This window comes from Hemitrygon akajei, chromosome 9 (assembly GCF_048418815.1).
Source record: "Hemitrygon akajei chromosome 9, sHemAka1.3, whole genome shotgun sequence".
NCBI lineage: Eukaryota > Metazoa > Chordata > Chondrichthyes > Myliobatiformes > Dasyatidae > Hemitrygon > Hemitrygon akajei.
Genome location: NC_133132.1, coordinates 23,084,462 through 23,100,123, shown reverse-complemented (window position 1 = coordinate 23,100,123; position 15,662 = coordinate 23,084,462). Strand labels below are relative to the sequence as shown.

General features: G+C 44.5%; 1 protein-coding gene across 2 annotated transcripts in view; it reads left to right on the top strand.

The window, feature by feature from the left end:
• The window catches only part of cabin1 (calcineurin binding protein 1), a 564,595-nt gene that overhangs the window by 228,981 nt on the left and 319,952 nt on the right, over positions 1 to 15,662 (top strand). For both annotated transcript variants that reach the window (XM_073055615.1, XM_073055613.1), the window contains exon 27: positions 10,328 to 11,091. In XM_073055615.1, coding sequence (XP_072911716.1) covers positions 10,328 to 11,091 — 764 coding nt within the window. The remainder of the gene's footprint in view (positions 1 to 10,327; positions 11,092 to 15,662) is intronic.

The following is a 15,662-nucleotide window of genomic DNA, read 5'->3' as shown; positions in this document are numbered from 1 at the left end:
CAGTGGTTGGCATAGACGTGTTTATGATGACTCGATAGGTATGGCTGTATTGGGACTGCTTCTCGGGACTGCATATCGCCTGAGATTTGTAGTCTTCTGGCTGAGCATTGCAAGACCTAATTACCTTTCCAAAGAAATGCAGTAACCTTAATATCTACCTAGTGCAGAGGTCACTTGCTGCTGCTGTATGTATCACAACCTTTCTAATAAACATTTGCAAAATACCATTGCCCCCTTAATTTTTTTTATTCTTTCTGTTTCATGGTTTTTGTCTATTTCTGACTGAAACAAATGTTAACAACCAAAAAATATGACTGTCCCATTTAATCTTGTAATTAAAATCTAATTACTGCATTCACAATGGTACCTGCTTCCTGCACCCTTGCTGAACTCGTCAACTTCATCAACTTTGCCTCCAACTTCCACCCTGTTCTCAAATATACCCAGTCCATTTCTGACACCTCCCTCCCTTTACTCGATCACTCTGTCTCTGGAAATTACCTATTGATGTTTATTAAAAAACCCACTGACTCTCACAGCTGCCTGGACCATAAGACCATAAGATATAGGAGCAGAATTAGGCCATTCAGCCCATCAAGTTTGTTGTGCCATTTCATCATGGCTGATCCCGGATCCCACTCAACCCCATACACCTAACTTCTTGCCATTTTCTTTGATGCCCTAACCAATCAGTAAACTGTCAACTTCTACTTTATATATACCCACAGACTTAGCCTTCACCACAGTCTGTGGCAGAGAATTCCACAGATTACTCTCTGGCTAAAAGAATTCCTCCTTACTTCTGTCCTAAAAGATTGCCCCTCAATTCAGCGGCTGTGCGTTCTAGTTCTGGATACCCCCACCATAGGAAACATCCTCTCCACGTCCACCTTATCTAGTCCTTTCAACATTTGGTAGGTTTCAATGAGATCCCCTGCGATCTTCTAAATTCCAGTGAGCACAGGCCCAAAGGTGCCTGTTGCTCCTTGTATGTTAACCCCTTCATTCCTGGAATCATCCTTGTGTACCTCCTCTGGACCCTCTCCATTGACAACACATCCTTTCTGAGATATGGGGCCCAAACTATTGACATGACTCCAAGTGCGGTCTTATAAAGTGTCAGCATTATTTCCTTGCTTTTATATTCTATTCCCCTTGAAATAAAAGCGAACATTTCATTTGCATTCATTACCACAGACTCAACCTGTAAATTAGCCTTCTGAGAGTCTTGCCCAGAGGCTCCTAAGTCCTTCTGTAGCTCTGATGTTTGAATTTTCTGCCCATTTTCTGCACTATTGTTCCTTTTACCAAATTGCATTATCATATATTTTCCAACATTGTATTTCATCTGCTACTTTTTGCCCATTCTTCCAATTTACTAATTCCTGCTGGCAATTGTATTGCTTCCTCAGCACTACCTAACCCTCTACCTATCTTTGTATCATTCGCAAACATTGTTTGTCAAGAATGCACCTTATCAAATGCCTTCTGAAAATCCATGTAAGTGATAGCCACTGCCTCTCCGTTGTCCACTCTGCTTGTTACTTCATCGAAGAACATGTTTGCCAGACAAGATTTTCCTTTACAGAAGCTATGCTGACTTTGATTTTTTTTTTAATCATTAGTCTCCAAGTACCTTGAAACCTCATCCTTAATAATAGACTCCAACACTGAGGTTAGGCTAGCTGGCTTGTCCTTTATTAAGGACCTCCAGCACCCAGGGCATGCCCTTTTCTCACTGTTATCATCAGGTAGGAGGTACAGAAGCCTGAAGGCACACAGTCAGCGATTCAGGAACAGCTTCTTCCCCTCTAAATGGACATTGAGGCTTTGGATACTACCTTTTTTTTTAATATACGGTATTTCTGTTTTTGCATGTTTTTAAAAAATCTGTTCAATATACATAACTGATTTACTTGTTTGTTTATTGTTTTTTTTTTCTCGCTCTCTGCTAGATTATGTTTTGCATTGAACTGCTGCTCAGTTAACAAAATTTACGTCACATGCCAGTGGTAATAAATCTGATTCTGATTGTAATTTCCTTTCTTTTGTCTTCTTCCCTTCATATAGTGTGGAGTGATATTTGCAGTCTTCCAGGACCATGCCAGAATCAAGTGATTCTTGAAAGTTCATGACCAATGTATCTGTTATCTTTTCAGCAATCTCTCTCAGATCTCTGTGATGTCGTCCATCTAGTCCAGGAAACTTACCAACCTTAAGATCTTTGAGTTTGCCAAGTACTTTTTCCTTTGTAATAGAAATGGCACTCACTCCTGCTCCTGACACTCAAGGATCTCTGACCCACTGCTAGTGTCTTCCACAGTGAAGACTGATGCAAAATACTCATTAAGTTCATCTGCCATTTCTTTGTCCCCTATTACTACCTCACCAGCATCATTTTTCCAGTGGTCCAATATCAACTCTCAGCTCCGTTTTACTCTTTATATCACTGAGAAAACTTTTAGTTATGCTGTTTTATGTTATTAGCCAGTTTGCCCTCATATTTCATGTTTTCCCTCCTTATGGCTTTTGTAGATGTCTTTTGTTGGATTTAAAAAAAAAACATCCCAATCATCCAACTTCCCACTCACTTTTGCTGCATTACATGCCCTTTCCTTGGCTTTTATGTAGTTCTTAACTTTCCTTGTCAGCCACGGTTGCCTAGCACTGCCATTTGAAAACAACTTCTTTTGTGGGACATGGCTGTCTTGTGCCTTGTGAACTATTTCCAGAAACCTCAGCTCTGATGTGATCCTCGCCAGTATCCTCCTCCAATCCACCTGGGTAATCTCATGCCTCTGTAATTCCCGTTATTCAATTGAAATACTGATGCATATGACTATACCTCTTCCCACCCCGTTACTCGTGAAAATGCCAATCCCTTCTCTGAATTTTTCTGTCTCCACCGCGTCTTGTCTCAGGATGAGGCTTTTCATTCCAGAATGAAGGAGATGTCTTCCTCCTACAAAGAAAGGGGCTTCCCTTCCTCCATCATCAGTCCTGCCCTTAACTACATTTCTTCCATTTCGGGCATGTCTACCCTCACCCGATACTCCCACCCCCCACCAGGGATAGGGTTTCTCTTGTCCTCACCTACTATCCCACCAGTCTCCAAATCCAGCACAAAGTTCTCTGTAACTTCTGCTATCTCCAACGGGATCCCACCATCAAGCACACCTCCTCCCCCCCCCCCCCCCCCACCCACTTTCTGCTTTCTGCAGGGATCGCTCCCTATGCAACTCCCTTGTCCATTCTTCCCTCCCCACTGATCTCCTCCTGGCACTTATCCTTGCAACCAGAACAAATACTACACCTGTCCCTACACCTCCTCTTTTACTATCATTCAGGGCCTCAAACATTTACCAGGCTGCTGCCTGGATTAGAGAGCATGTCTTGAGATAGGTTGAGTGAACTTAGACTTTTCTCTTTGGATCAAAGGAAGATGAGAGGTTACTTGATAGAAGGGTACAAGATTATGAGAGGCACAGATCGAGTGGATAGCTCGACATTTTCCAAGGGCATAAGGGGCTGATTCCATGGGGCATAATTTTTAAGGTGATTGGAGGAAAGTACAGAGGGGGATGTCAGAGATACGTTTTTACATCAAGAATTGTGGGTGTGTGGAACACACTGCCAGGGGTGGTGATGGTAGAGGCAGATAAATTAGAGACATTTAAGAAATTCTTGGATAGGCACTTGGATGGTAGAAATATGGAGGGTTATGAAGGAGGGAAGTGTTATACTGATCTTGGTGTAGGTTAAAAGTTCGGCCCAATGTGCTGTGCTGAAGGGCCTGTACAATGCTGTTGTATTCTATGTGCTATCTTTAGCTGAAATTCAAGCCAAATTTATTTTGTGCTTATGCCACTGCATCTGTACTTTCATGATATATATCAATTCTTATACTCCAGTATAAATGTAGAACATTTTTGATTTGGAACAAGAAGGCAACGGGAGAGCACCTAAAGACTTCCAGCGGGAAGACATTTTGAGTTCTCGGGTGAAGAGAGAGGCCGTGACGTCAGCCAGTTGAGCGCGAACAGTTTAAAAAGAAGGCAGCCATATCCATCCATCGTTGGGGTGGGCAGTGGAGTGAGAGACAGCAGAGTGAAAGGGCTTTGGCTCAATGGGCTTCGGCGGTAACAGGACGAGGTGAGGCAGTTGTTGATTGCAAAGGGAAGTAGTATGTGTGTGAGGCCAGTTTTCTGTGGTTGGTGTCAGATGTGGGAGGTCCTGGAGTCTCTCTGCGTCCCGGACAGCCACATCTGCACCCGGTGCATCAAGATGCAACTCTAAGTGACCATGTTAGGGAACTGGAGCTGCAGCTCGATGACCTTCGTCTGGTCAGGGAAAGTGAGGATGTGATAGAGAGGAGTTACAGACAGGTGGTCACTCCGGGGCCACGGGGTACAGAGAAATGGGTCACAGTCAGGAGGGGGAAGGGGAAGAGTCAGGTACTAGAGAGTACCCCTGTGGCTGTACCTCTTGACAATAAGTATTCCTGTTTGAGTACTGTTGGGGGGGGGTGGGGACAGCCTACCTGGGGGAAGTGACAGTGGCCGTGCCTCTGGCACAGAGTCTGGCCCTGTGGCTCAGAAGGGTAGGGAAGGGAAGAGGAGGGCAGTAGTGATAGGGGACTCTATAGTCAGGGGTTCAACAGGTGATTCTGTGGAAGCAGGGAAGAAACTCGGATGGTAGTTTGCCACCCAGGTGCCAGAGTCCGGGATGTTTCTGATCACGTCCAAGTTATCCTGCAGTGGGAGGGAGAACAGCCAGAGGTCGCGGCACATATTGGTACCAATGACATAGGTAGGAAAAGGGAAGAGGTCCTGAAAGAAGACTACAGGGAGTTAGGAAGGAAGTTGAAAAGCAGGACCTCAAAGGTAGTAATCTTGGGATTACTGGCTGTGCCACACGACAGTGAGAATAGGAATAGATTGAGGTGGAGGATAAATGTGTGGCTGAGGGATTGGAGCAGGGGGGCAAGGATTCAGATTTCTGGATCATTGGGACCTCTTTTGGGGCAGGTGTGACCTGTACAAAAAGGACGGGTTGCACTTGAATCCCAGGGGCACAATATCCTGGTGGGCAGGTTCGATAGAGCTGTTGGGGAGGGTTTAAACTAGTTTGGCAGTGGGGTGGGAATCAGAATGTGAGTGCAGGGATTAAGGTAGAAGGACAAAGGGCATGATGCTAAGAGTTCTGAGTTGATGAGAAAGGACAGGCAGGGGACAGAACATAATTGTAGCCAGTTAAAGGGGTTGAAATGTGTCTATTTCAATGCTAGGAGTATTAGGAACAAGGAGGATGAACTTCGAGCATGGATTAGTATGTGGAACTACGATGTTGTGGCCGTTACTGAAACTTGGTTGGAGGAAGGGCAGGATTGGATGATGCAGGTCCTGGGGTTCAGGTGTTTTAAAAGGAATAGGATGGAAGGTAGAAAAGTGGGGGGAATGGCATTGCTGGTCAGGGATAGTATCACTGCTATAGAAAGGGAGGACGCTGCAGAAGGAGTGTCCATAGAGTCAGTCTGGGTGGAAGTCAGAAATAGGAAGGGATCAATCACTGTGCTGAGAGTAGTCTATAGGCCCCCAAATAGCTCTCGGGACACCAAGGAGATTTTAGAATGGTGCAGGAAATACAGGGTAGTAGTTATGGGTGATTTCAATTTCCCTCATATTGACTGGCACCTCCTGAGTGCAACGGGGATAGATGGGGCTGAATTTGTCAGGTGTGTTCAAGAAGGATTCCTGACACAGTATGTGGACCGTCCGACGAGAGGAGAGGCTATACTGGATCTAGTTCTGGGTAATGAACCTGGTCAGGTGACAGACCTCTTGGTGGGGGATCATTTTGGTGAGAGTGACCACAACTCCCTTAGCTTCAGCATAGCTATGGAAAGGGATAAAATCAGATGAAATGGTAAAGTGCTTAACTGTGGAAAGGCTAACTTTGAAGGGATGAGGCAGGAACTAGCGAGAGTAAATTGGAAACAGATGTTCAAAGGGGAAAGCACAGAAGTAATGTGGGAGAAGTTTAGGGACCACTTGAGCTGGGTTCAGGATAGGTTTGTCCCACTGAGGCAAGGAAAAAATGGTAGGAAAAGGGAACTGTGGCTGACGAAACACGTGAGGCAACTTGTCAAGAGGAAAAAGGAAGCATATGTTAGATATAAGAAGCAGGAAGTAGGAGGGGCTCATGAGAAATATAGGGTAGCCAGGAAGGAGCTAAAGAAAGGACTTAGGAGAGTTCGAAGGGGGGCATGGAAAGGCCTTGGCAAGTAGGATTAAGGAGAACCCCAAGGCGTTCTATGCGTATGTGAAGAACGAAGGTGGGACCGAAGGATAAAGAGAGCAACATGTGCCTGGAGGCGGAGGAAGTTGGGGAGGTCCTAAATGAATACTTTCTTCAGAATTCACAAATGAAAAGGATCTTGATCAGGATGAGGTTGAAGTAGAGCAGGCCTGTGTACTGGACAATGTGGAGAATAAGGAAGAAGTAGTGCTGGATCTTCTTAAAAACATTAAGATTGATAAATCCCCAGGGCCGGATATGATACCCCCCTCCCCCCACCGCACCAATCCCAAACTCATTATAAAACCTGCTGATAAGGGGGGAGCTGTTGTTATCTGGCATACTGACCTCTACCTGGCCGAGGTGCAGCGACAACTCTCTGATACCCCCTCTTATTTACCCCTTGATCATGACCCCACTAAAGAGCACCAGGCCATTGTCTCCTATACCGTCACCAACCTTATCAGCTCTGGGGATCTCCCATCCACTGCCACCAACCCATTGTCTCCTATACCGTCACCAACCTTATCAGCTCTGGGGATCTCCCATCCACTGCCACCAACCTCATAGTTCCCTCAGCCCGCACTTCCCGTTTCTACCTCCTACGCAAGATCCACAAACCTGCCTGTCCAGGTAGACCTATTGTCTCAGCTTGCTCCTGTCCCACTGAACTCATTTCTGCATACCTTGACACTGTCTTATCCCCCCCACTTGTTCAATCTCTTCCCACCTATGTTCGTGACACTTCTCACGCTTTGAATTTTTTCAATGATTTTAAGTTCCCTGGCCCCCACCGTCTTATTTTCACCATGGACATCCAATCCCTATATACCTTCATCCCCCACCGAGATGGTCTTGAAGCTCTTCGCTTTTTTTTGGATTCCAGACCTAACCAATTCCCCTCTACCACCACTCTCCTCCGTCTAGCGGAATTAGTTCTTACTCTCAATAATTTCTCCTTTGGCTCCTCCCACTACCTCCAAGGGTGTAGCCATGGACACCCGTATGGGTCCCAGTTATGCCTGCCTTTTTGTTGGCTTTGTGGAACAGTCCATGTTCCAAGTCTATATGGGTATCCATCCCCCTCTTTTCCTTCGCTACATTGACGACTGCATTGGCGCTGCCTCCTGCACGCATGCTGAGCTCACTGACTTCATTAACTTTGCCTTCAACTTTCACCCTGCCCTCAAATTTACCTGGTCCATTTCCGACACCTCCCTCCCCTTTCTTGATCTTTCTGTCTCCATCTCTGGAGACGGCCTATCTACTGATATCTACTATAAACCTACAGACTCTCACAGCTATCTGGACTATTCCTCTTCCCACCCTGCCTCTTGCAAAAATGCTATCCCCTTCTCACAATTCCTCCGTTTCCGCCACATCTGCTCTCAGGATGAGGCTTTTCATTCCAGGACGAAGGAGATGTCTTCCTTTTTTAAACAAAGGGGCTTCCCTTCTTCCATCATCAACTCTGCTCTCAAATGCATCTCTCCCATTTCCCGCACATCTGCCCTCTCCCCATCCGCCTGCCACCCCACTCGGGATAGGGTTCCCCTTGTCCTCACCTACCACCCCACCAGCCTCCAGGTCCAACGTATAATTCTCTGTAGCTTCCGCCACCTCCAACGGGATCCCACTACCAAGCATATCTTTCCCTCCCCCCTCCCTTTCTGCTTCCCGCAGGGATCGCTCCCTACGTGACTCCCTTGTCCATTCATCCCCCCCATCCCTTCCCACCGATCTCCCTCCTGGCACTTATCCTTGTAAACGGAACAAGTGCTACACCTGCCCTTACACTTCCTCCCTCACGACCATTCAGGGCCCCAGACAGTCCTTCCAGGTGAGGCGACACTTCACCTGTGAGTCGGCTGGTGTGGTATACTGTGTCCGGTGCTCCCGGTGTGGCCTTTTATATATTGGTGAGACCCGACGCAGACTGGGAGACTGTTTCGCTGAACACCTACGCTCTGTCCGCCAGAAAAAGCAGGATCTCCCAGTGGCCACACATTTTAATTCCACGTCCCATTCCCATTCTGATATGTCCATCCATGGCCTCCTCTACTGTCAAAATGAATCCAAACTCAGGTTGGAGGAACAACACCTTATATACCAGCTGGGTAGCCTCCAACCTGATGGCATGAACATTGACTTCTCTAACTTCCGTTAATGCCCCTCCTCCCCTTCTTACCCCATCCCTGACATATTTAGTTGTTTGCCTGTTCTCCATCTCCCTCTGGTGCTTTCCCCCCCCCCCCCCCCCCCTTTCTTTCTCCCAAGGCCTCCCGTCCCATGATCCTTTCCCTTCTCCAGCTCTGTATCTCTTTTGCCAATCACCTTTCCAGCTCTTAGCTTTATCCCACTCCCTCCGGTCTTCTCCAATCATTTCGCATTTCCCCCTCCCCCCACTACTTTCAAATCTCTTACTGTCTTTCCTTTCGGTTAGTCCTGACGAAGGGTCTCGGCCCGAAACGTCGACAGTGCTTCTCCTATAGATGCTGCCTGGCCTGCTGTGTTCCACCAGCATTTTGTGTGTTGTTGTTTGAATTTCCAGCATCTGCAGATTTCCTCGTGTTTGCTCTTTAGAGACAGAATATGAGATGATGTTTCTCTAATTTAGGCAGTGGAGGGTGTTGAGGACAGGCACGTTAGTGTGGAGATGTTTACTGACATGGCAGTGGAAGTGGAAGGCAGTTGCCCAGTTTGCGGCACACTCCTCATGTGGCTTCCCCTCCCCACTTCCCTGCCTTATTCTAAGCTCCACAGATCTGCTGAGTTCTTCCAACACACGTGGGTTAGTCCAGATTCCAGCAGTTTCAGTCTCCTGTGTCTCCATTTTTGCAGTAAAGTGACTTTTTTCTGCAATATAATAGGGCCTATGTGGAATAAAAAGCATTCTCTCCAGATTTTCCTTCCCTGTTTAACATTCACTAAGATCTGTGGTTTAATTTATATGTATAGGCTTGATAGAACTCTGATAAATTGATACCTGATAATTCAGAAATCCCAGGTAATGCCTTACTGAGATGCCTGGTGCTCGCACTCTTTAAGCTTACCTGGCCTACTGGAAAATTTATTGTGATACTGTCTAACATCTTAAAGAGAGACCAGAATGTGGCATATTAGCAAGTTTTATTGGAGTCAAGTGTGTATAATTATAAAAACATAAATTTTGTTTTACAAGCATATTTGTATGATTAAACTGACATTAGTAAGGAGAGATCGTGTTTAATATATTCCACAGCCTTGTTTATGGTATTCTATGAGCTGGTAGAACAGCGTCAATATAATATGCTTTAACAAATGTAATTCTTTGTAAAGATGTTGCTGACTGGAAAAACTATTTTTAAAGTAAGGGTTTTGGCAAGTTACTGATGTCAAACTGGGTGCTAAAATATAGCATTCCTTCATTTCCCTTACTTATTGGAAATGACAGCTGTTGTGTGTCCTCTTGGCATTTTAATTGCATTTGAAATTGCATGGATCAATATTATGTTGAGGAATCTTTAAAAAAAAAAGATTAAGAACAATATTAAATGAACTTTTCTTACCACTGTTTCTTGTGCCTGGATACCTAGGATGAAAATTTTAGTTCAGTGGATAAAGTGAAATTGTTACCTTTGCAGGAATTGAAAACAGGCAATGCAAGTTGAATTTGAGCTAGATCATTTTAGAGGAAAATTGGGGAACAGCTTTCATATAATAATTCTCGAATTTATCCCCAAAATGCCACGGTTGTTGGGGATCAGTCGAAACTATCAATCTGTTGAAACAAGAGACTGAATTACAGCTTTTCATTGGATGAGGTTAGCATGGGATGTGAATAAACATAGTTCAAATTTTCATTCAATCAATGTGTCTCAAAGGGACCTGAGAAAGAAATAATTGTAAATTCAGGGGACTGAGTTGAGGAATGTGTTTGACTGAATTGTTCTGGCAGAGGGCAGGCCAAACAGGCAACTTCCATGTTTAAATGATTCTGTTATACTAAAAACTGCAACCTATAATTGAATTACTTGTGCTTTCTTTTCAGAGAGGAGTCAAGATAGCGTGATTTTGGTACTGTCTGATTCTAGCTCAACACAGGACATCTTTACAGATGCAGCCAGTTCCCAGGACAGTAGCAAGAAAATCCACTCTGGTAAAGGTAGTTCTTCTTCTTCTTCAACTGCGGAAGCTACTGCATTACCTAGGGAAAACCATGGAAAACTGGAGGAAGAAGACTTTGGGTTACGAATGTCTTCAGAGGATTGCAGAGGAGGCGGTGCAGCAATTACAGAAGCCATTGATGCTTTGACTTTGAGGTTGGCAGAACGTACAGGTAACAGAGCAGCCGTGGAGAGCACCGTACCATCAAGGGAGAATTATAGGAAGTTGGAAGAAGAGGATTCTGTTGGAAGAGTGTGCTCTGAACTCTGTCGAGGAGGCAATGTGGAAATCAGTGAAGGCATAGATGCTCTGGCTTTGAGACTGGCAGCACAAGCAGGGGCAAAGTTGCACACTGAGTCACAGAGTCAGAGTAGTAGCATCAGTACTGCTGTTGTCACTCCCACCAGGACCACCTCATCATCTCTCTGTGACTCAAAAAAGAAAACAACTGAACCATCAGGAGATATGAAAGACACCTATAGATTGGAGGACCTCCCTCAGAGCTTGCCAGGAGATGAGAGGGAGCAGCGTTGGGTCTTAATCGAACAGTGCATTAGAGCCTTGCATCTGTGTCTCTGTCGATTCCCTCAACACTACAAGAGTCTCTACAGGCTGGCATATCTATATATCTATAGCAAAACGCACAAGGTAAATTTGTGTCATTATTTACAAAGCTTCATTCAGATTTTAGCAATAAATTGCTGTGTGAAAAGATAAACTTTATGCAACTGAAAGAATGTAATTGTTGGAAGAAATGCTAAAATGGGAGGAGTGAGGATTTCTACAGCGATGACTGATTTAATGTTCCAGTCTAGAAGTTCTAATGTAACACAATGTTGTTTTGCGCTGTATTGTTGAATTTTATCTAAAACCTGATCATGTCCGTGCAAGTAAGCAAGCTTTTGGAAATTCAAACCCCTGGTGTTCCATATGTTCGACACATACTTGCATAGTGAAAAAATACAGTGATACAAAAGCATGATCAATTTCACTACCCTTGTGAAATTTCATTTTTATTGTGAATGTGGTACAGCTCAAACTACAGTCTTGATTGGAGAGCAGAACTGGCGTTACTTAATCATAGAAAAGTACTGTGCAAAAACAGGCCCTTTGGCTCATCTAGACCATGGTGAGCCATTTAAATTGCCTACTCCCATACACCTGCACCAGGAACATAGCCTTCCATACCCCTACCATTCATGTACCTATCCATAATTCTCTCTAACGTTGAAATCAAGCTCAAATACACCACTTTTTCTGGCAGCGTGTTCCACACATTCATGACCCTCTGAATCAAGAAGTTTCTCCTCGTGTTCCCTTTAAAGTTTTCATCTTTCACCCTGAATTCATGACCACTGGTTGTGATCCCAACCAACCTCCTTGCATTTACCTTATCTATACCCCTCATAATTTTGTGTGACGTTATCAAATTTCTCAATCGGCTAAGTGACAAGTAATGAAGTCCTAACCTGTTCAATCTTTCTCTATAACTCAGGTCCTCCAGACTCTGCAATATCCTTGTAAATTTTCTCAGTACTCTTTCAACATTATTTACATCTTTCCTGTAGGTTGGCAATCAAAACTGCACACCACACTCCAAATTAGGCCTCGGCAATGTCTTGTATAACTTCAACAAAACATCCCATCTCCTATACTCAATACTTTACTTTACTTTCCTATTTTTTTACTTTATACTTTACGATCCTATTTCCCTGTGACACCACTTCCAACAAATTATGCCGAGCCATTCCCTGCGTAAGACCATAGAATGGTCTTCAGATTAGATAATCCCAGACTAACCTGGTTAGTCTGAAGTGCAATACTTTGCACTTGTCTGCATTAAATTCCATCTGCCATTTTTCCAGCTGGTTTAGATCCTGCTGCAAACCATGATAGCCTTCCTCACTGTCCACTGCACCCCCAACCTTTGTGTCATCTGCAAGTTTGCTGATGCAGATAACCATTTTATCATTCAGATCGTTGATGTAGATGACAAACAATAGTGGACATGGCACTGATCCCCGTGGCAGTCCACTAGTCACAGGCCTCCATTCATGATTTCTTTTAGCCTTCTTGATTTCTTTCTTGAGTGTTCTCTTGCATTTCCTGTATACTATAAGCACCTCATTTGTTCCTACCTGCCTATACCTGCAATGCACCTCCTATTTTCTCTTATCCAGGGCTTCAATATCTCATCTGTTACCTTTACCTTTTATTCTGACAGGCACATACAGTAGAAGCTTTGGACTCTCAAAATTTCACTTTTGAAGACCTCTCTTTTACCAAGTACACTTTTGCCAGACAACAGCCTGTTCCAATCCACACTTGCCAGATCCTTTCTGATGCCATCAAGAAAGGCTTTTCTCCAATTTGGAATCTCAACCCGCGGACCAAACCTATCTTTTTCCATATTTACTTTGAAACTAATGGCATTGTGATCGCTAGATGCATAGTGTTCCCCTACATAAACTTCTGTCACCTGCCCTGTCTCATTCCCTAACAGCAGATCAAGTATCGTACACATTCTCATGGGGACTTCTCCATACTGATTAAGAAAATATTCCTGAACACATTTGAAAAAATCTATCCCATCTCGTCCTTTTTACAGTATGTTAGTCCCAGTCATTATGTGGAAAGATTAATTGCCTACTATAATAATTTTATATTTCTTGCAACAGTCTGTGATCTCCCTGTAAATTTGTTCCTCTAAATCCCTCAGACTATTGGGTGGTCTGTAATATAGCCCAATGAATGTGTTTATACCTTTCTTATTTCCTATCCCTCTTTTATTATCCCTCTCGACCCCATTCTCATTCCATTTGACACTCTGGTTAATCCAAGAACCTGTCAACCTCTACCTTAAATATACCCAATTACTTGGCCTCCACAGCTGCCTGTGACAACGAATTCCACAGATTTACCACTCTCGGGCTAAAGAAGTTTATCCTCCTCCTATCTAATCTAAATGGTTGTCCCTCCATTCTGAGGCTGTGCCCTTTGGTCCTAGACTTCCCCACTATAGGAAGCATCCTGTCCATGACTGCTCTATCTAGGCCTTACAGTATTTGACAGGTTTCCATGAGGTTTTCCCCCTCATACATTGACTTTTTCATTCCTAGAATAATTCTTGTGAACCTCTTCTGGATTCTCTCCAATTCTTTCTTACAGCCCAAAAATGCTCACAATATTCCAAGTGTGGTCTGACCAATGCCTTATAAAGCCCCAGCATACATCTTGCTTTTATTTTCTAGTCCTCTCAAAATATATGCTAACATTACATTTGTTATCCTTGCCACTAGCTCAGCCTGCAAGTTAAACTTCAGCGAATCCTGCACGAGGACTCCCAAGTCCCTTTGCACCTCTGATTTTTGAACCCCCCCTTTAGAAATTAATCTTCTCATATACTCTTTTAATTGCATTACCATACATTTCTCAGCACTTTATTCCATCTGTGACTGCTTTGCTCATTCTCCCAATATGCCTAAGTCCTTTTGCAGGCTCCCTGCTCCCTCAACATTACTTGCCCCTCCACCGATCTTCACGTTTTCTGCCGACTTAGGCTACAAAGCCATCAATTCTGTCATCCAAATCATTGACCTATAACGTGAGAAGAACCAGTCCCACCAGTCACCATCAGCAAACTAGAAATGCTTCCTTTTATTCTCACACTTTGCCTTCTGCCAGTTAGCCAATCTTCTATCCATGTGAGTACCTTCCCTGTAATACCATGGATTCCGGCAACTAAATCCGCGGTGGGAGCAGAGCTCAGCGACGAGGTAGCTCGCGTGTTGGTGATGCTTGGAGATCTGTGGAACTGTCCAGGCTCATTCTGGCATCTCAGTCAGTGCTGGGAGCAAGGCAAAGCGAATTAAATAAAAGTACAAGTGGGGCGGCCATTGTTGGGAGTAGGCCAGTGGTGAGAGTAGGAGTGTCAGACTTTGGCTTGAAAGAGGCGTTGGCTCTGGTTAAGTTTCTGTTAAGATTCCCTTTTATTTCTCTTACTGTACCTAGTGTAGTAAATGGCCATTGTGTGTTCTTCATGCCAGATGTTAGAGTCCTGGGAGACCCAGAGAACTACATCTGAGTTAAGTGCATCTAGCTGCAGCTCCTTAAAGACCATGTTAGGGGTCTGGAGCAGCAGCTGGATGACGTTTGGCTTGTATGGGAGAGTGAGGAGACAATTGGTCAGAATTGCAGGGAAGTAATCACCCCTAAATTACGGGAGGCGAGTAACTAGGTGACTGTTAGGAGATATGGAAATATGAATAAGCATTTGGAGCAGAGCACCACAGTGACCATTCCTCCCAATAAGTATATGTTGTGGGGGATGACCTCCCAGGTGAATGCCTTGGAGACCAGGTTACTGGAACTAAGCATGGGTCCATGGTGCAAAAGGGAGAGAGAGAGAGAAGAGGGGGGCAGTTGTGATAAGGGACTCAATAGTCAGAGGAACAGACAGGAGATTCTGTGGAATTGAACAAGACACCCAGATGGAATGTTGCCCTCCCAGGTGCCAGGGTCAGGGATGACTCTGATCATGTCCACAGCATTTTGATGCGAGAGGGAGAGCAGTCAGATGTCCTGGAGCATATTGATACCAATGACATAGGAAGGAAAAACAAAGAGATTGTGAAGAGAGAATTTAGAGAGCTAGGTAGAAAGCTGAGAAGTAGGACCTCCAGGGTAGTAATTTCAGGATTGTTACCTGTGCCATGTGCGATTGAGGGTTGAAACAGGAGATTTGGCAAATTAATGCGTAGCTGAGAAGCTGATGCAGGGGGCAGCACTTCAGGTTCTTGGGTCATTGGGATCTCTTCTGGGGGAGATACGACCTGTACGAAAGTGACGGGTTGTGCCTGACCTGAGGAGGACCAGTATTCTCATGGGCAGATTTGTTAGAGCTGTTGAGGGTTTAACCTAATTTGGCAAGAGGCTGGGAACAGAAGTGAAGCAACTCAAGATAGGACGGATGGTAAAAAAGCAAAGATAGCGTGCAGTCAGACTGTCAGGTATGGTAGGCAGATGATAGGACACAATTGTAGCCAGCAGGGTGAGTATCAGTGCATTAGGAATGCAGAATCAAAAAGGATAGCAAATGAAGTATTCAAAGTGTTATATCTCAGTGTATGGAGTATAAGAAATACAGTGGATGATCTTGTTGGACTATTACAGATTGTTGGGTATAATGTTGTGGCCATCACTGAATCATGGGTAAAGGA